Source organism: Cibotium barometz, chromosome 48 (genome assembly GCF_041138505.1).
Source record: "Cibotium barometz isolate CiBa-2024 chromosome 48, ASM4113850v1, whole genome shotgun sequence".
Taxonomy (NCBI): Eukaryota; Viridiplantae; Streptophyta; class Polypodiopsida; order Cyatheales; family Cibotiaceae; genus Cibotium; species Cibotium barometz.
This window is the reverse complement of record NC_141093.1, coordinates 30,475,273-30,495,874: the sequence shown is the minus strand read 5'-3', so window position 1 is coordinate 30,495,874 and position 20,602 is coordinate 30,475,273. Positions and strand designations below refer to the sequence as shown.

The 20,602-nt window shown below is 42.7% G+C and overlaps 1 protein-coding gene across 1 annotated transcript; it reads right to left on the bottom strand.

The window, feature by feature from the left end:
• Positions 1-3,582: 3,582 nt before the first annotated feature.
• LOC147611062 (NADP-dependent glyceraldehyde-3-phosphate dehydrogenase-like) lies at positions 3,583-19,563 on the bottom strand. The gene is made up of 10 exons (XM_086785707.1): positions 18,851-19,563; positions 18,480-18,673; positions 18,241-18,369; positions 7,202-7,321; positions 6,962-7,098; positions 5,460-5,615; positions 5,160-5,370; positions 4,311-4,478; positions 4,105-4,221; positions 3,583-4,027 (listed from the first exon to the last, which is right to left on the bottom strand). Exons 1-10 carry the CDS (start codon positions 18,993-18,995, stop codon positions 3,914-3,916), a joined length of 1,491 nt encoding a protein of 496 aa, XP_086641833.1. The 5' UTR covers positions 18,996-19,563; the 3' UTR covers positions 3,583-3,913.
• Positions 19,564-20,602: the final 1,039 nt, after the last annotated feature.

Sequence of the window (20,602 nt, the reverse complement as noted above, 5' to 3'; positions counted from 1 at the left end):
TCCCTAACCACTATAGCTCTAAATCCCTTAACATCTAGATTTGGCACAGTGAATGCCACTCAAAACTGATCCCTAACCACTATAGCTCTAAATCCCTTAACTCAAAGACTAGGACTTGTAAATAATGCCAATACATGGCAATCCAATCTTGTTAGAACCTTTAGGAGGAGCCCAATCGATACCTACCTCAAGCACCTCCAATAGATGCAACAAGCCATGGAAATCTGGGCCTAGGGATTCTACCCTTGATGGCATATTATTCTAGCCACCACCACCACCACCAGCTTGTTATTCTAAGACCAGCACAAGATATGGGAAGGGGGGTTGCCATGGAAGTAGGGAGATCAGATTCAAGAGATACACCTACACATATATCAAATGCAAGACAAAGTTTGTTGATGGATTAAGGGGCCCAATTCAACACATAGAAAACTTTGAACAAGTGTAGAAAGCTTTTGTGTATATGCATGAAGTTACAAAAGTGCAAGCACTGGGGATAAGTTTAGATGATGGGAAGGCTAGACAATGGTTTAGATCCCTCAATCCAGAGGAAAATATTGATTATCCAACTTTGTGCGTTACATTCATTGTTGGATTTATACTTGTTGTTGCAAAATGGAGTGTAGCGATTGGAACAATATGCTGCGGCACTTTTGGTGGAATTCCATTCATATCTATGTACTTTTAAGTAAAGCAATCCTTGAATTCTTTCAAGAGATCAACCAATTCTTTCTCCTCTTTAGGGATCAAGTCCTAAATTCTAGTTTAAGATCCTCACTTTCAAGAGATCAACCAATTCTTTCTCCTCTTTAGGGATCAAGTCCTAAATTCTAGTTTAAGATCCTCACTTTGGCCCTCTTTGGAGCATTGGCTCTAAGACGAACTAAGTTCTTTCATGAATCATGTATGTTTTTCAAGAGATCAACCAATTCTTTCTCCTCTTCAAGGGTCAAGTTCTAAACACTAGTTTGAGATCCTCACCATGTTTTGCTATGGCAATCTCCTTACCTTTGGTTTGCCCATCATATGATAAGCCTTATCCTCTTTCGAGTGTTGTGATGAAATGGTTCGGAACTAGTCTTACATTTGGTTCATCATCATCTTCCTCTTCTTTTTGGGCCATCTTCCCTTTCAACTTCACCACCCACGAAGGATTTATTTCTTTTTCTTCTCTCGGTCCTAGTGATTCATGGCTCTATCTTTTCCTCAAGTTTTTCTATTTTTTAATGGACCACAAGGCGTATTGTCCTTCATATTTGTGTCTTCTTGTTAAATCTTTTGGTGGTGTTGTTAATATGCTTAAGCTTCTTCATTGTTGTTGATGTGGGAGCAGCCATTGAGTTCCATGTTTCTTTTGTACTCTTCAAACAATGCTACTTTTATCATTTAACCTTGGATCGGGGAGGTTTTTCAAGGAGGTAACTAGGTGACCATAGTCTTCACCGGGCATACTCTTTAGGAGTACTGCTATGGCATCACCTTCATCATACCAATAGCTGCTAATTGAGCCATAATACGCTTCATATTATTCAAATGTTCAGTGTGTCTACCTTTAGGCCCAAAGATTTTATCAATGTATCCCAAGCCTTGACTGCACTCTTTGCTTCAATTATGTGATGAATGTATGTGCCACTCAACCCAAGTGCAATAATAGCAAATGCTTTTTCATTGTGTGCAGCCCTGGTACCTCATTCTCTCTTGTGGTTTGTTTCTTCTCCTTACCAATGGCCCACAGCCCCTTTTTCATTTGATTTTGGTTTCCCATGTATAACCCTTTCCCATTAAACTTTTTAGTGTGTGCTTTGGACGCCATTTATGAGCATGGTCTTACTTAGAAGACTCTCCTAAGCAATGCCTAATGCTTTATAATATGAGGTTGCACACTCTCAACTTACTTGAATCCTTCCTCTCAATATAAATGCGTATTATCGCTCAGAAATTCCTGTAGCATATGCATAATAGTATGGTTTTGAGCTTGTTTTGAGTTTGGCCTTTCCGAATTTCTTCTTGGCCTTAAGATTGTTTACATTGGAAGACTCACAATAATAGGGCATTGTGAAAACAACTGCAAATGAATGTTAATGAAGCCCTAAAACCACCACATTTCACTAATCACTTTGCTACAAAAAAAACATTTCGATCTTGAAGTGCACAATTGAAGTGGTAAACCAAGAGGGTTTGATGATCTGAGTTGAAAAAGTGTAAGAGAAACTCCACCCCTTGAGCCTTAAAGCTTGAAAGACTCACAAATGATGACCTCATTAGCATTAATCACAACTTAATGCTTGTTAAGTAAATTTGAGAGAGTTTGGAACTCACCAACCAGTCAATCAAACCTTCCAAGATTTGATTTATGCAAAGCTTGATTACCCAATGGATAATTCCCAAAAGCGTTTCTATTCTCTCAACACAACAACAGCGAATTCGCGTGTTCGTAGTCGTAATTTCATTGCAGTCTTTTGCAATTGGACCACGCCTTTGGTGCATGTTTGTGTGTGTTGATGAAGTGTATTGAGTGTGCATGCTTGCTTACTTGAGTGAGCCCTCTTAAAAAAGCAATATCTTTGGACTATCCACTTCATAGGCTCGTCCTTTAGTATTGAAATTTCTCCTTTTAAAAAAATAGACAAATTTAATTTCAATAAAAAACCACTACACCCTAAAATAAAATATCTATGATATATATTTACGCTAAAACAATTGTAATGTATTAAATGATCATCGGCTACATTCCTAATTATTTAATACAAAGCTTGGCAAGTTGAGGGGTGCAAATCTCATGTAAATGGAGAATGGGCACTAGGGTGTGTAGAAGGTGCTAGTTTTCTCACGTGTTTCATTAAATAAAAGGTTAAACCTTAGTCTTTTCTACCTCATTGGCGGGGGGGGGGGGGGGGGGGGGTGGTGGGGGGGTTATGTTGAGAGAAACTTATTAAGAAACGATTAGGGGCAATTATGTGGTTGGACACCAAATTTGGCCCTAAACCATGGTATGGTTAAGTTTGAAATGACTGTGTCAGAGTGAGCATCCCTGTGCCTGCCACATAGGTAATTACCTCTTACTACCAAAAAGTTTGCCAAGATGGAGTGCTCACTGTTAAATAGGGGGTACTTGTTAGTGGTGGTAAGAGATGCAAGAGAAGGTCTTATTATAATAGGTAGGTTTCCATCAGTACTCTCAGATACAAAATCATTGAGATTGTTTCATCATCATGTAGTTTTGCTTGGGTTAAGTCTGTAAAGCACAAAAAGTGCCAATGGTTGCATCCCTTTACTGTTGGCTGTGTAGGCAGTTAAGGAATTAGATTGGAGTAAACAGTGAAGGAATTAGATCCCACATGCATACTACACAAATCCGCCAACCAGACAATATCCAACAAGCACGTCACACGAAGCACCCACTCATGCCAACCCAAGGCTCACAACCCTAAACCCTAGGGTAACATAACATGAGTGATACAATGTTGCACACAGTCAAATTTCTTATAACACATGGTAAATTGCGCCTGTGATAGGGGTTATATCACATCTCAACTCATTTCGTGGAAAATCCTACCAATTATTGTTGAAATGCGTGCATTATGTGGAAAATCCAACTGATTATTTTGGAATGCCTTCAAAGCTCGAAGTCAATAAATGAACCCCTCAAGAAATACACTCCTCATTTGTTAAGCATGCATGCCTCTCTATGTTAAGGGTAAGTAGGCTCTCCCCACTTTTTATGTTTCTGCCAACACTGCCAAAGAAGACTTTATACAAAAAAAAAGGATCATTGAGTATAGGTCACTGTTCTGCTAAAGCTTTTAGAGTACAATCATATACTACCAATAGGCCCTCCCCTGTTCTTCTACTAACAAAGATGAATAGGATCCTCCAGGTGTTTCATTTCGAAATTCATCGTATACCAGCACAGCTATCCTATGGTATATGAAGGACCAGGCAGATTGATTACTGTGCTTTTCACTTTTGTCATCATGTTTATGCTGTTAGTGATGCCCTGAGACCCAATACCACTGTCGCGAAGACCCTGCAAAATAAGTGAATGTTATGACCCAAAAACACGACATGTCCAGTAAGGAAACCACACTAGGGCTAGACTGGAACCTGGAAAGGGAAGTGATCAGGTCCACGAGCAGGAGCCGAATTGACTTGCACTGTTCCTGTCTCCATTGCATCACTGATCATGATGGCTTTGTTGATATCTTTGGTAAATACACAACCCTGCAATGCATAAGAAAACTCTGAACTCACTGATCCCAAGTTAGACCCATGACATGTTTCACATGGCCCTTGCATGACTGCATCCATACCTGTAAAGCAAAATTGTTTGCATTGCAATGATGGATTCCCTCCTCCACAGTGGTGATCCTGATAATTGGTAGCACAGGCCCAAATGGCTCCTCCCAAGCAATCCTCATGTCAGGCCGCACATTGTCAATGAGCAGAGGCCAAATGAGGTTCCCTTCTCTTTTGTATTCCTGCCAAAAGAAACGAAAGAATGAGAATTACAAGCGCTTTAGATACATCTGCAGACGAGAGGAAGAAAAAACCCCTGATCCACCTCCATGAAAGAACAGCCTCAGCAGTTGTCCATCTGGGTCTTCACAAGAGCAGGGTGAATATCAGTTCAGAGTTTCATAAACGAGGCAGTGTAGATAGTAATTGGGTGTGTAAACCAAAGTGATTAAGGCAAGCAAGTCATATGGTGGGGGTCGCGGGTTCAAAGCTCCCAGGACTAATATTTCATGCTTTTTACTACGACCACGATAGAATACATGACCTATAGCTAAGATGGTAGGCCTGTTCTAGTGCCATGGCGTGAAGATTCGGTCCCCTGGACAAAAGATGCCCACCAAGAGCTTTTTGCTGTTGGACATACCCCAAAACAGTCAGTGACCCAGCTAAAACAGCAAGCCCATTCTAGTTCCGTCCACCAGACAATGTGATGATATCATTCCCCAGACAAAAGATGCCCACCAACAGCTTTTTGCCAAACGGACATGTATGAAGGGCATCTTATACAAGCACATGACAAATATACAACGCTTTGGAACATTGAGAAGGGAACCTTCTGGGTTCAGATTGTCTAGCTGTAAAGGAAAATAATGAGAAAGCAAACTTGGACCCTGTGAAGAGGAAAAGCATAGCAAGCTGCTTACCTGACAGAACTTCGCGCCTTTCTCCTTTGCATCCACAACTAGCCCTTCAATAAACTTGGCCGATGACTCACTCACGACAGCAGTTACATCACAGTCATCTTCTGGTGCACCAACTGTCAGCTTGCTCATCCTGGTAGTAACCTTCTGAACAAGTACATCGGCTACCGATTCCATGACTAAAACAACTTTAACAGCAGTACATCGCTGGCCACTGTTCAAGATACAACACATTTGCATGATATAACCAAAATATAAAATCACCAAAACCATGTACGACCAGCACTTCTATCCAGGTCGCACCTGTATGAGTAACCACCTTTGACAATATTTGCTGCAGCAAGATCAAGATCTGCATCCTCAAGCACAAGGCAAGCATCCTTGCCTCCAAGCTCCATTTGAAGGGGGACCATGCCTGCCTTCTTTGAAATGGCAATGCCAGTATCACCTCCGGTAAAGCTGTCGAGAACAATGAGCAAATGAGTCCTCTCTCTCTCTCTCTCTCTCTCTCTCTCTCTCTCTCTCTCTCACACACACACACACACACACACAATGATGTGAGAGATTTTTAAGTGCCCGAATATGCCGACCCTGCAAGAACTCAACAGTCTCGAACCCCAAGAGCAGAGAGTACTGATTGCTAACAAAATTGGAACTGAGAAGAAAGATCAATGACAGGTTCAGGCCGGGAAGGTTGATTGCTTGCTGCTTTTGAGGGGTGCAGCAGTGATCAGGTGCTTTAGAAGAAGATACAGAAAGCCATAACCCCTTCTAGCACACTTTGGGAATGGAGGTAGAAGATCCTCACTGCCAAAAGAGAAATCCTATGACATGGTATGAGAGGTGTAGAATAAGTGGGAGCCTTTGGTGCAAGTGAAATACCACTACTTTTAACATTATTTTACTTACTCCGTGAGGTGGATTCAATGCACGGTGCATGTATGCCAAAGAAGAAATACTGATGCACCTATGACGCACACCAGACCAATTACATGTATACAATATGTTATGCATGGCAGATCTTACTGCACTCTGCGCGTGTGTTTCAGTTTTTCAAATTACTGCTTGTAAATCAGGAAATATAAAATAATTTGATCTCCGAGACACTGCCTTCTTCAAACTTTGATCACTTCTCTATGATGAGGCTGGCACTGAAGACCAAGGCATATGGTTGCTGATACTTTACCCCTAAAGCTGCAAGCTCCAGGAAAGAAGACTACGAAGATGTTCAATGTACCTAGCTACATGCAACCATGGTGAATTGTGGTATCCACTCAAAAGCTTTACATTCCACACCCACCAAGTTATGAAAAGCAAACGTGCATCAGCTGCAGGTTACATGGATAAGCAGCATGCATGCACAACCAGTTGCAAGCAATCATATTCATGTAGAAGGAACTGTGCATGTAGTATTAATGACTAAAGAATCTCCTGCATCTTCACAAAGTATCATGCATCTTCGAATAGTATTAAAGAGAGAACTGGTTGTATGTTTATTCAACTTTTTCTTCACTTTCAGACAGAAAAAAAAAACAGTTTGGACAAATGTCATAAGTTTTTACCAGAATTTTACATAAACAACTAGTCTACCAGTTCTTGGGGACCCTTGTATAACAGCCATTGGGCTAAAAATAGCACGTATGTTTTTCCTCTTGAAAGACTTAAGCATACTCCTCCAGCACAGCTAATAGCTAGTATACTTGTGATTAGAACTAACCACATCAATCTTAAAACATATGCTAGCAAGCCCCTTTTTGCATTTCATATTTGTCGAAGAAGTTAGAACACAAAGCAAAGCTTCATACCTTATACAGTTCACTCCTGGGTGCATGGTGAGAAAATCACCAATCTCAGAACCTTTTCCAGTGATGCAACTGATAAGTCCTTTAGGAAATCCAGCTAGATGGAAGCAGTGGACCATGTGGAGCCCAGCAACAGCTCCCTGACAACAAGGATGTGATATTATTATTTAAAAAATAGACATCTGTACACTAAATTATATGATGAATGATCCTGCTCTGAACAAAATAATAAAATATACTCACTTGGGTTGGCGGCTTCAACACCACAGCATTGCCTGCTATGAGGGCAGGTGCAATTTTAGACACAGCCAAATTCACAGGGTAGTTGAATGGAGGAATAGCAAGCACTACCCCCAAGGGGATCTGCAAAAAGTATCAAGTCAGTTACAGTACCTAAAGAAACTAGGAGCATGTAGGTTATGAAAATTTGAAAACCAACCAGCCCAATCCCTCCGTATAGAGGGACTCCAGAGTGCAACTTACGAAAAATGGGCCCATCAAAACTCCCCCACTCCCCCACCCAAAAAAGAAAAACCAAATACAATCACAGGAAGCCACATGAACCAAGTAGGAGTGAAACAAAGTTTCAGAAACCGCCAGGCATGGGTTCAACATGACATGCTCGCATCCAGAATGAGTGGCGAATCTACATAGAGGCCACTTTCACACTCTACAGAGCAAGGGTTTATCAAAATACCAGGGATACTCGACAGTTCATTGTGAATTTCTATGGGGCAGCCCCGTGTTTCATCACATAGGTTGCATGAAGAGACATGACAAGAGGTAGACCTCACAAGGGAGTGCAGGGAGCACCAAATACAAATAGTGTGTAGTAAACAAGAGGAACATGCTTTACCCAATTGTTCAGCATTCTATGAGATTCATGGGTGCTATCAATATTTGTTCCAGCGGGGTTCAGCTCTGCATAGAGTCAAGTACAAGGACCACAGATGGTGGCCCTCTACCTGCATGAGGATTAAAAGGCATAGGGTTAGCGGATCCAAATAGAGACGGACGCCTATGAATTTTCACTTTTCCCTTTCCACAACTAGATCTCATGTAATAAGAAAGGTAAGTGACCTCTCAAGAACATTTTCCAGCAAAGCTAGGGTAAAACTCGACCAGGAATAAGAGACGGCCTTCAATTATGGTCAAGGTTTAGCTATGTTGCACTCACACTCCATTTGAGGAAAAGAACTGAAAGCCTATCAATCAACCAAATCTTGAGTTTTGCCACTTTTTTTGTGACATGCAGAAGTTTACTAACAAGTATTATACTTTGATTAACGGAATTCGGCACTTTCAATCTTGACGATGAATTGCACAATATGAAGAGGATAGAGTGCAGAGAGAGAAAGAGAACACGCGACCTACATCTAGGGGAGAATTGGGCTGAATATGCTGGCCAACTTGCACAAAGGCTCCGACTTGTAAAAAGGCCATTTTTCACACATGCGGGCCCATAAGACTGGGCAGCCCCTATAGGTCCTTTTCACGAGCATGGACCTGGCCAAAGTCTTTCCACAACCCATGGCCCTCAGCTCACCATCTTCCGCCTTCCACATGTTGCTAGATGCCATCCCTGGGATGGGTTCACACACATGCACGCTTCCAACACTGACTCCTAGTCCTAGACTTGGTGCCTATACAGCCGGCTGCAAGCCTAATAAGTTGCGATTCCTGGGATAGGTTCACACACGTGCACGCTCCAGAATACTGACTCCTAGTCCTAGACTGGTTCTTAGTATGTACACCCGGCTACAGGCGTAATAAGTTCCCGGAACACCTCTACATCATTTTAGAGGGTTACAAATACGTGCGGGACATGCACACCTGACTTGACGCTCTACAGTGGATTCCTGGCTAACTCATCCCTTGGACAAGGGCTCACAAGAGACAAGGTAACCACCATAGGCCTTCGCACTTGTAACGTACAGGTATGTCCACGTGGCATCCAAGTTGCTGTTCTTTCTGTGCATACTACTGTTTTTTCCGATTCAATATGTTACTTTTTCATCGTGGGAACCCGTGAAGAAGGGTTGGTCTTGTATGGGTTGGTTTACTTTGCAAGAAGTAGGGCTTAGGTGTTTTCAACTGTGTAAACAGTTTGAGGAGAGAGTAGTAGTAAAAGCCAGTCGGTTGTGTTCTTGTAAGAGAGAGAGAGAGAGAGAGAGAGAGAGAGAGAGAGAGAGAAGTAGCGTCTATGGTTATGAGGACTGTCTGGTTATAGCTGTGTGGTGCATAAGTGGTTGCGCAGCCCTTATGAGCGAAGACGCCAGCTGTATGAGCTTTACACCAGTTTCAGGCAGGCGGGCTGGTACATGCTGTCAGGCAGTACACACAAGCAAGCAGGCGGTGCACACAGATGCACAGCGGCACTCCAGGCACTCCAGTCGGCGCTTGCAAGCGAGCGCAAAGAGTAGTCGATGGGTGGCGCTACGGTTCCTACAGAGAAAAGCAGTCGCCGGGTGGAAAAAAGCTTTCGATATTTTTTGGCTTTTGTTTTTTTTAAAAAATACACGCGTTGCTTTTGTTTTTGAGCCTTCGCTAGAGGGTTTACAAGACCCATCTAATTACCAGAATGTTTAAAAAAAAGGGTTTAAAAACCTAAGTATTGCTTTATAAGTGTTTTTTTTTCTTTTTCTTTTTTTTAAAGAAAACAGAATATATATATTTTATTATTATTATTATTATTATTATTTATTTTTTTTTATTATTTTGCCCCAAAAAAAACACAAAAGCAAAAGCTAAAGTTAGCTTTTGGGGAAGCCTATAAATTCCCCTTCAGCGGACTTCTTGCCACACATCTCTCGAGTTCTCAAGCTCTCTAGCACTCTCCTTGTGCAAGATAAATATTTTCCCTCCTCTTGCCCTCTTCAAGATGTCGACCCAAGAATCCGAGTTGGAGCCCTTTATCGAACGTGAAGACCTGCCGGCTACGGAAGCCACTGATGCCGATCTTTTCAACGATTATGTATCAAAATCAGATTTCCAAGAGTTTAAAGTTACTCTCGAAGCTTCTTCCTCGGAACGTCAAGCACAAATTGCCGTGCAGATGCAGGCTTTACAGAACTCCCATCTCTTTGTTGACCACTACCCTATCTACTCTTTCGGGTATGGATGCCTTGGCATTTGCTTTAGGCCCCAATATTACTCCGGAACAGTTTGGGGGCGAGCAAAAGCAGCGTACCAAGGAGATAGTGGGCACTTGGCTACATAAGTGGCAAGTCCATTTTCAGTTTCATCCATATGACGATGGAAAAAAGATCCAATTGGCAACAGGGTTCCTCTGAGGCAAAGCTTTGCTTTGGTGGAAGGAACTCAATGCTAAACCAACGACTCGGGCACAATTCGAAGACGTCTTCAAGAAAGATTTCCTCAAGAAAGAGGATGATGTTGCTCGGTTTACTACTTTGACCATGACCTCGCAGAACCTCACTTATGAGGTCTATCTCCAAAAATTTAGGAACTTGTAGATAAAAGCTACGAAGATGGTTCCCACAACTCTTTTGGGGTTCTTCGTAGCCAGTTTACCCGACTCATACCGTTTACAGGTTAAAAACAACAAATGCAAAACTTTGGACGAAGCCATTCATTCCGCTCGTATCTATGATGATACAATGATCTCTTCCAAGTCTAAACCCGTTACCGAGCAGGGAAACAAGCACAAAAGAAAGTTCTCCACACCAATGGCTAGCACGACCGAAGAAAAGTCTTCGAACCAACCTTCGAAGTATTCAACTTCGACACCCGCAAAGAAGAAACGTCTCCTTAAGGCTTTGAAGCTCAAGAAGGAGGGACGTTGCTTCATTTGCCAATAAAAAGGACACATGCGTAACAAGTGCCCAAAGCAAAAGGATGCAAAGACCAACGCAAGACCCAAGCCAAAGGCAGCTAACCAGTTGTCTTTGACAGGTACGTCAGTTACTGCACTTTCTCGCCCTAGTGCATGTTTTGATTGTCTGTTCAACTCTAAAGTTTTTGGCTTGCATGATCTTCTCCAAGTTTATGGAGAAGTGAATGGCCATAGAATCCACATTCTTCTAGACCCTGGCAGCTCACACAACTTTGTTAATTACACAACTTTGTTAATTACAAACTTGTGCAGAAATTGGATCTTGACACAACACCCAGCAATCATACCTCTGAGGTACGCCTACCTGCGGGTCGGCAAGTATGGGATCGAAAGGTGGAGACGCTACCGATCCGGATTCAGGACTACAAAGATACTCTGGAATGCTATATTATGCACCTAGAACATGTAGACTTGTTATTAGGGATTGAGTGGTTTAAGACTCTTTAAGTCCAAATAGACCAAATAGATTGATCTAGTCATATTTTTTCTTTTGAACATAAGAACACCCAGTATGGTATCTTAGGTGATTGTATATATCCCTCTCAGGGACCTCTTGTAAATACAATTGATTTTGATAATATAATGGATTCTTCTTTGTATACTGCTTTCCATTGTGTATTGATTCCACTTTCTTCATTTCTCATACCTTCTATGGATGTCAATGAATTAAGTGTATTTGAAAGCAAAGAATTACAAAAGATACTTGATTCGTTTCAAGATGTATTTCCTAAGGAACTGCCATCGGACTTACCACCTGAAAGGACAGTAGATCATCGTATTGACCTGATCCCTGGTGCTCACCCTGTTAGTATTCCACCGCACAGGATGAGTTAAGCTGAGAAAGATGAGTTGGCCAAACAACTCGAAGATTATTTGAGGATAGGCCAGATCCGTCCAAGTAAATCACCTTGGGGTGCACCTGTGTTGCTTAGGAGAAAGGAGGACAACACCTAGAGAATGTGTATAGATTACAAGAGATTGAACAAGTTGACAATTAAGAACCGTTATCCTCTCCAGAGATCAGATGACCTGATTGACCGGTTAGCAGGAGCGAAATATTTCACAAAGATAGATTTACGTACTGGCTATCACTAGATACGTATTCATGAAAGGCATGTCGAAAGAACCGCCTTTCGGACTAGGTATGGCCATTACGAGATTCTCGTATTATCTTTTGGGTTAACCAATGCTCCAGCCACTTTCCAACAGATGATGAACGATCTTTTTCGTGAACATTTGGGAAAATTTGTGGTGGTGTTCCTAGATGATATTTTGATATATAGTCGTACTCTTGAGGATCACGTTAGACACCTCACGATTGTCTTAATCATTTTAAGACAAAATCGACTATATGCTAAATTAAGTAAATGTGAGTTTTTCATGACAGACATCATTTACTTGGGACACAAGATCACTAGAGATGAATTGAGCATTGACTGTGACCAAGTTCAGAAGGTTCTGGCCTGGCCTATACCACGAATAGTGAAACAACTTCGTTCTTTTCTCGGTTTTGTTGTTTTTCTTCATAAATCTGTGCGGGAGTACTCTCAGCTCACACTACCGATGACCGACTTGTTGAAAGGTCGTTGGACGTAAGTCAAATCAGCCTATCACTTGGAATAATGATCTGGATATAGCCTTCAGACTTTTGAAAGATAGAGTCAAGCAAGCACCTATCTTAGCATTACTCTATCCTAATCGGCCTTATGTTCTTGAAATTGATGCCAGTGACTATGCCAAAGATTTTGATTTTGAGATTCGTTATAGAAAAGGGTCCATGAATAGTGTCACAGATGCGCTTAGTCGAATTAGAGAGGTGAATACTTTGTCATTCACCGAGATTTCTACTGACTTGTTTTAGTCATTGCGAGGGCTTTGCAGGACTGATAGTTATTTTGGTCCATTTTGGCAGAAGATCCAGGACGGGAGCTCATTAATTGACCAAGACTCGATGACTGAGTAGCCTACCATTCAGACTGCAGGAGGCCAGTGGATGATTCAGAATGGTTTACTATTCCGTAATGACAAAATTTGTGTATCACAGATTCCAGACATTAGGTCCAAGATTCTTAAGGCGTGTCACGCCTCTTTTGCTGGACACCCTGGGGTACACAGGACATTATCGTTAGTGAAACACACTTTTTATTGGCCAAAGATGAAAGGGTATGTAGAAGATTATGTTCTCAAGTGTCAAGTTTGTCAAGCAAATAAAGCTGAACGCTTTAGACAGGATGGGTTGTTGCATCCTTTGCAAATCCCAGGTAATAAATGGGAAAGTATTTCCATGGATTTTATTACTGGATTGCCAAGAACACATCAAGGCCACAATTCTATTTGGGTTGTGGTAGATCGCTTGGCAAAAATGGCTAGATTTTTACCGATGCGGAAGACCATTACAGCTACGCAATTAGCAAGGCAGTTTATCGAGCAATTGTTTAGACTGTACGGGTTACCGCAATACATAGTCAGTGATAGGGACTCTAAGTTTACGAGTGATTTTTGGAAACTTGTTTTTGAGAAGTTGAAAATAACTTTGAATTTGAGTTCCTCATATCATCCTCAATAATCTGATGGCCAAACTGAAAGAGTGAATCAAATTTTGGAGGATATGCTTCGAGCATATGTATCCAAAAGGTAGAGTTCATGGGAGGATTATCTTCCTATGTTAGAATTTGCATATAATAGTACTAAGCATACGAGTACAGGTTTTAGTCCTTTCATGCTTATGTATGGTTTTCAACCTAGATCACCTGTTACAGTGGGATTCTCAAGGCTTCAGCATAATGCCGCACGTAATTTTTTGCAAGATATGTAAGAAATGTTACAAGTTGCGAAGGAATCTATTAGAAGTTCTCAAGACCGAGACAGATTTTATTCTAATAGACATCGTTCACCCAGAGAGTTCTCTGAAAGAACGATGGTGTATTTGCGAGTTCTAAAAGATTTCGAGACTTTACGAACAGGTCAATCTCCGAAATTATCCCCTAGATACTGTGGACCATTTCGTGTAACACGACGGATTAGTTCAGTTGCATATGTATTGGATTTGCCTTCTCATGTGAAAGTTCATCCTGTATTTCATGTCAGTAGACTTAAGAAAGTACTGGGTGAAACAGACCAATTAGTTACTCCTCGAGAAATCATAGATGTCGAGGACATGACATTTGTTCCACACGAACCTGAAAAGATTCTTGGATTTCGTGAAAGAAGATTACGTAATACGCTTATCACGGAATACAAGATCAAGTGGAAGGATCGTGTTGAGGAGGACGCTACATGGGAGACATTGACTACTCTTCAAAGAGATTACCCTCGCTTTTTAGTGAGCTCAGGAGTGAGCTCTTAGAGGAAGGAGAGTATGTCATGTGCACAGTGTGTATCTACCATGTGCTACACACACACAAGACTAGCTTCGAGGTTTGGAGAAGCTTGGAGCTAGGCAGGCTGATTGACGAGCTGAATTAGGGATAGACTAGCGGGCAGGCACCCAAGTAAAGACGGGCGAGCGCCCAAGTGTGGACACCCGATGACCGGCCAAGAGCCTATAAAAGGGTGGCCAAGGTTAGTCATTAGTCATATAGAGTCTCGCGTGTCTTTGTGAGAGCTCTATGGTCAAGAGCTTGGATATAGTGCAGACGTGCACCTGCTTCATGCAGCCGAGACCGACAGCAGTTTCGAATCTAGTGCAGACGTGCACCTGCTTCATGCAGCCGAGGCCGACAGCAGTTTCGAGGCCCGCAAGGGTAGCTTCGTGGCGGTATGGGACGTCACGAGGTAGAGATTGGTCGGTGCGTCCATCTAGTTAGCTCAGCTCGTGGCTCGGTGTGGAGACAGCCAAGACTTGTGGACTTGCCCACGGCTGTCAAGGTTGGGAGGTGAGTCAGACCTGCACCCCTGTCCTGTTTGTTTCGTTTGTTTGCAGGTTTCGAGTCTTGTACCAGGAGTGTTCTACGAGGAGATTCTCTAGGGATTTGACAGTTGTACTTTCTTTCGGCACTTTGCTCAAGCACTAGAGCCTGTTCAAAGGTCGTGGGCTCAAACTTACACACATCCCATTGAATTTGCGTGTCCAAGCCAAATAGGAACTAACCTTTCTTGTCCTTGGATTTGGGCAATTGCAAATCCAAGTGAGTGGTAGTTGGCAAACAGGAGAATTGGTTGCATGTTCTAGCACAATCGCTTCAGCTCCTCTTCAACTTCAAGTCACTCAAGATAGTGAGGAGGTAAGAACCGCCTCTTTAGGTCAATGAAGAACTGGTCCAATTTATAGTCAGCAACCCTAAACAGTGTGTTTGCCTGTGCTAAGTAATTCACCAAGATATTACCTCACGCTAACAACTTGCTAACACAACCTTTTCTACATTCAAGACTTGCTACCACCAGCAAACTAATGAATCCAAGAATACAAAGCTGTGGGATTGAGTCCACCAATATACTAACTAAAATTTACCATCTCATGAAGATAAGTCGAGGAAGTCATCGGTGCCGCCCTAGCGTCAAGAAATACAAGGAATCAATCATGTTCCACGTGTCCTCTTTGCTCTTCTTATTCTCCAGCCAACCATCAGGCTTTTGCATCACAACCTTCAAGGTGCTGTTTCGTGGACTACTTGCACCCAAAGCTCAAGCTCGCGCATCTTCAACTCATGTTGCTATTGGAGCACATGCTGCTTTAACACTACATCGGTGGTAGAAATGGTACAAGAAGAAGAGGTAGAGATAGGTGTCACGGTCAGAACTGAAGCAGGAAGAGGGAGAGAACGAAGGGGGGGAGAAGAAGGTGGAAGAGGTAACCAATTCTCCAAGGCAAGCATCCTATCTTGATTCTATTGCAATTGATCACTTTGGTGCTTCATGGCCTACATGAGGCCCCATAAGTGCCAACTGGTCTCCACACCACAAGTGCTCCAAGAAGCCATACCTATAGACATGGCTGTCTCTCCGAGCATCACCTATTCTCTCTTGTAGTCTGATGTCGCCATGGTGGGAGTGGTCAAGGTTCTTTCTAACCTCAACAATACCATCCACTGTGTGTGTGGGTGATTGTCCCGCTTACATTCTCGAGGCTAAAACCAAACACCCTTCGAAGGGCAAGAGTCACACTGGAAAGAGAAGGGCTTCCAGCCATAGTTCACATCGTTCGCGAATGGTTGGTTCATATCATTGGTGAGGCAAACGTTCGAAAACGTTCGAAAAAAACGCGAATGAAATTGGGGTTTCATATGTGCAGGGTTTTTTTTGTTTGTATTTGACAGGTGCACTTTCTTGCACCCACTTCAAAGTTGTGCCAACTTCGAGCCTCTGCTTCCGTGCCTCTGCACCCGTCAGTGCTGCCAACCAGGACCCATTCAGCCAGGTACGCCCGTCAGTGGTCACGACCCGTGATCCTGTACAGCAGTATGGCTGCAATTGGCTGGGCGGCTAGGCCATGGCCCATCACAGGCTACAGTAGGGCCCAATGCCTAGGCCCCAGCCTGCACTGTGCAGGGCCCCAACCTCCAACCTGCAGAAAATTTGCAAAAATTAGGCTTTTAAAAATTTGGGAAAATTGGGGTTTGCAGAAATTAATCCTTTTACAAACCTGCAAAAATTGGGGCTTGGTTTTTTATTTCTGAAAAACTGGGACTTTTAGTGTAGTATTTCCATTGAACTTGGTGAAAATTGGGGCTTAACAGGACTCCAAATTCAAGATGGGGAGACCCAAAGGCCTGCAATGGGAGCACGTGACTATTGTGAGACCCGTAGGCAAGAGTATGTTACATGCAGGTGCAAAATTCAAATATTGTGGGCATGAGTGGAACAGTGGCCCTTTGCGCAAAAGGGCCCATATTTTATGCATTACCGGCCATGGTGTGGGCAAACGCACTAGTGCCCCCCAAAATGCGAAAGATGTAGGGACCAAGTAACCACCATTGGCCTTGCACCTGTACACAAATATGTCCACGTGGCATCCACGTGTGGGATGCATGTGACATTTTTGGACCACAAGTTTCATTTTGGCCATCAACCCTCGTAATGGAGGGTACGTAACATAATCGACAACCTTGACCTGAAGAGAAACACCTGAAAAAGCACGATTGCAGGCAGGAAGATACCAGGCAAACACTCCTCACTTCTTTCATTACCAAGAATGGCCAATGCAGATTGAGGAAGACACCAACCCACAAGACCACCCAATCAAAGCTTGATTAGGGCACACCCATTAAGGACTTGTCTTGAGACACCTCAGAAACTGATCTTAGTGTTCTCTCGACCTTGACCTCGACCTCGAAAATCGAGGAGCACAAAAGCAGAGAGCATTGTGCCCTTCAAATCCATGTCGGGGGGGCTTCTGAGGGGAGGCACTGAGACATGAATCCAGAGATACAGAAGAATGTATTCGACGCCACATCAACTATCACATGGGATGAAGAAGCCATATCTTAGATTCAACCCAATGAGCAATCCTTTGCCAAACAGAACTCTAAAGAGTACAAGGATCTAGCTAACAGAGGAGCTCATACCCGCACAGCTTACGCAAAAGAGAGCAAAATTAGAGAAAGTGAAGGCAGCATGTAAAGCAAAAAAGTGGCGGTCCTCTGTGAAGGACAAGCTCTCAAACAGGAGTTCTGCATCCTAAAATCAGCATATTCTCAGTCTTCAATTGGTAAGCCTGTGGCTCACAAAATTCCACTAGCTGACTCATGTATTTTTGTTTTCCTTGTTTTTTCACTTTCTAGCCCAATGAACTCTTAGTCCTTAATTAATATTGGGGCTTGAATTTGCTTATATACCCTCACTCCCGAACTGATGTGTTGCTTGTATTAGTCTCTTAGATGATATTTATTAACATCCTCTCTCTCTCTCTCTCTCTCTCTCTCTCTCTCTCTCTCTCGGGGAAAAAGATCCCTTAAGAAAACTCTGGCAAAGCCACCTGCCAGGCCTACTCAGTTGAAAATATCTTACATATCTTTGATGTGCTGCTATATCATCCCAACAGAAAGGCATGCCCACATGGATATGGTCTTTGCAATACCATCCCAGTTGCACTTTGAGAAGTGTGAAAGGGCATGCCCACATAGGCATGGTGTTCTCAATATTATCCCAGTTGCCCATTGACAAGTGTGAACGGAGACTCTGAAAAAACTACTAACTAATTAATTTAAAACCCTACTCCGAGAGAGCAGGTAGACACTACTGTTAGTGTGACCATATTTTTTAGGTCCACCCCAACTGTTTGAACATGGCACCTTGCCAACCTCACCAGCTCACACTCCTTATCTAGGATGTACCAGGAAGCACAAAGATCTCACCTCACAGCCAGCATTTCAATGTTAGCCAGAAGTGGAAAGACATAAGTGTGCAGTCCCTACTGCTTAAATGAAAAAGTAAATAAATAATTCAGGTAAATTTTCCAAATCAAACACGTCGAGGAAATCGGTTTCACCTTGGATGCAAGGCATAATTTATTCCTGTCATTTCCTGGAAAACTGTCTGAAAGAAGAAGCTTCCCCTCTGCTAAAATCCTCACACCTTCCTCTGCACAGTAGGATATCAGATCCCCAGATCGGACCACCTGATACGAAGGAAACTTCAAACTCTAGGTCCAGAGAATGCAACCACAATGCATACAAGACAAAACCAAGAACACAATGTTTTTAAGGAAAAGCAGACAAACAATCCAACCTCAGTCACTGCATCCTTCTGGGGCTTGGCAATTTCCTTCACAAGACATGCGGCTATAGGGTCTTTGTACTCCTTCAAAATGGCTGCCGCCTTGTGCAAAGCCTCGGCTCTTTTCCACAGCGGCGTCTTCGCCCATAGCTTCTGGGCTGCCTTAGCACTTTCAAGAGCCTTATTAACCTCCTCTTGAGTGCAAGCTGCAAGGTTACATAGGAGAGCACAATCAGGTAAAGCATGCAAAACGTTATATGCATAATGTAGCCTGACATGAAGATTTTTGAGCGCAGAGACCATGCAGCCTTCATAAACATGAGAACGACAGAACTGATGAAAAAGCAGCCATGACATTTTGGGGTAAGGCATTGGTAGAATACCTTGGACTTTGTACTGTGGCTGGCGAGTCGCAGGGTTCGTGATGGTCACAGATTTGCCAGATGCGGAAACCCTCCACTCCCCATCTGCGTAATACTTGTACACCTCCTTGTCGATGATCTCATGGAAAACGCCTGTTCCGGCCATGTGAAGAAAGCGGATGCAAGCGGCCCTGATGCGAGGATGCGAGACAGTAGAGCGAGCAATCCTGTCCAATAATTTGCTCAGAAAACCCTAATTTGCTGCCAAAACCCTGAAAGAGCAATGAGAAAATAAATTCTACAAAGCACAGAAAGAGCCCGGGCTTTCTGCCAAACCCTAATCCGAATCAGAAAACCCTAGCTTTCTGTCAAAACTTAATCTGTGCAGTGTGGAGATAAACCCTCAGAGGCAGCCAAAAACCGACTGCATTCAAGATGCTTTCCAACTGCCTTGAATGTCTTGGCCAATGGCAGCCTCCCATTTGGCTTGCCAACTGGTCATGTTACATGTACGGCTGCTAGTCTGCCACGTCAGATTTTGAGCATGAAAAACACCTCTGTTCAAAACGTGGGGCCCGCCTTCCTCCCGCGAGACTCGAGTCCCACGTGTGAACTGCGGACAGTATTTATTATTCAATATAAAAAATCAAATATGCTATACGTATATGTAGTACAAAATCAACGATTAAAACCATGATAAGTTGCTGGGTATGCAGCTTCAAAAGTGCAATGTTGGGTGATTTTTGCTTAATGCTCATTTTTGTACAAAGAATTAAGGTATAAATTATGCCTTGAAGGGAGAGTTTTTACAATCATGTAAAGACTATAAACTCTTCAACATTTGTATATTATTGGATATGTGCGAGCATGGGTCTTTAGAATATGTTCAGGTTGTATGGTTCATTTGGTAACCTTGTTTATATGTATTTTTTTGGGTTAGGATTCTCTTCTTTGAGAGGGAGAAATTTATACTAACGCTTGTTGAAGGCCAAAATGACCCACAAGACTAAGACGTAATACAAAGACCATGAAGGTCTTAAGCCAAATATCTCATCGAGCAAAGAAAAGACTGAAAAAAAAATCACACTAATATAATCCTTAAGCCTAACTACATGTCATACATTAGATACCATAATCCTTAAGCATAACTACGATGTCATGCCAAAAGTACACAAGCATGAGGTGACCACATTGCAAAGCATGAAAACAACGCCAAAAGGTGGACATGAAGATAAGCAAGGACAAGCAGTCAAAAGCCGAAGTCAAAGCCAAGAGTAAAAGACCGAGAGCCAAAAAAGCAACAAGGGATCTTCATCAAGCAAATGCAAGGAGATCTCAAGCAAGTAGCAGCACTGAGCAATAAAGGAGCTACCAACCACTACCCTAACTTAACATTGTAATGAGCAGGCAAGTCTATGTGTTTGTAAGCACGCTTTACCACCTAAGAGTAGCTAAAGAGCACCTAGGGGAAGTGATGCAAATGTAAACACTCCTAACCACCTAAGAGGAGCTAATTAAGCACCCAGAAGGGGGGGGGGAGATGTTCCATGTCAAAGTTCAAATGTCAATCCACCTACATTAAGGGGGGGTGAAGTATTGGTAAAACTCATATCTGACCACCTTAAAATAGCCTAAGAATATGGCACCAAGGGGGGGTGTTGAGACATGTGGAAGGGAGTGAGTATAAGTAAGCCCAAACATGTATCAAACCTAGCAAGAAGCCACATGAGCAAAGCTGGATTTATCCCACCATGAGCTGGCAAAGCCAATGTT

What these genes read in the sequence shown, in the direction of transcription:
- LOC147611062 (XM_086785707.1), bottom strand. Translation starts at nt 18,995, where the DNA reads ATGGCCGGAACAGGCGTTTTCCATGAGATCATCGACAAGGAGGTGTAC. An exon ending in CCAGGAGTGAACTGTATAAG is followed by an intron (nt 5,616 to 6,961) that starts GTATGAAGCTTT and finishes TGTTCTCGACAG; the next exon opens with CTTTACCGGAGGTGATACTG. An exon ending in AAAGGTGGTTACTCATACAG is followed by an intron (nt 5,371 to 5,459) that starts GTGCGACCTGGA and finishes TATCTTGAACAG; the next exon opens with TGGCCAGCGATGTACTGCTG.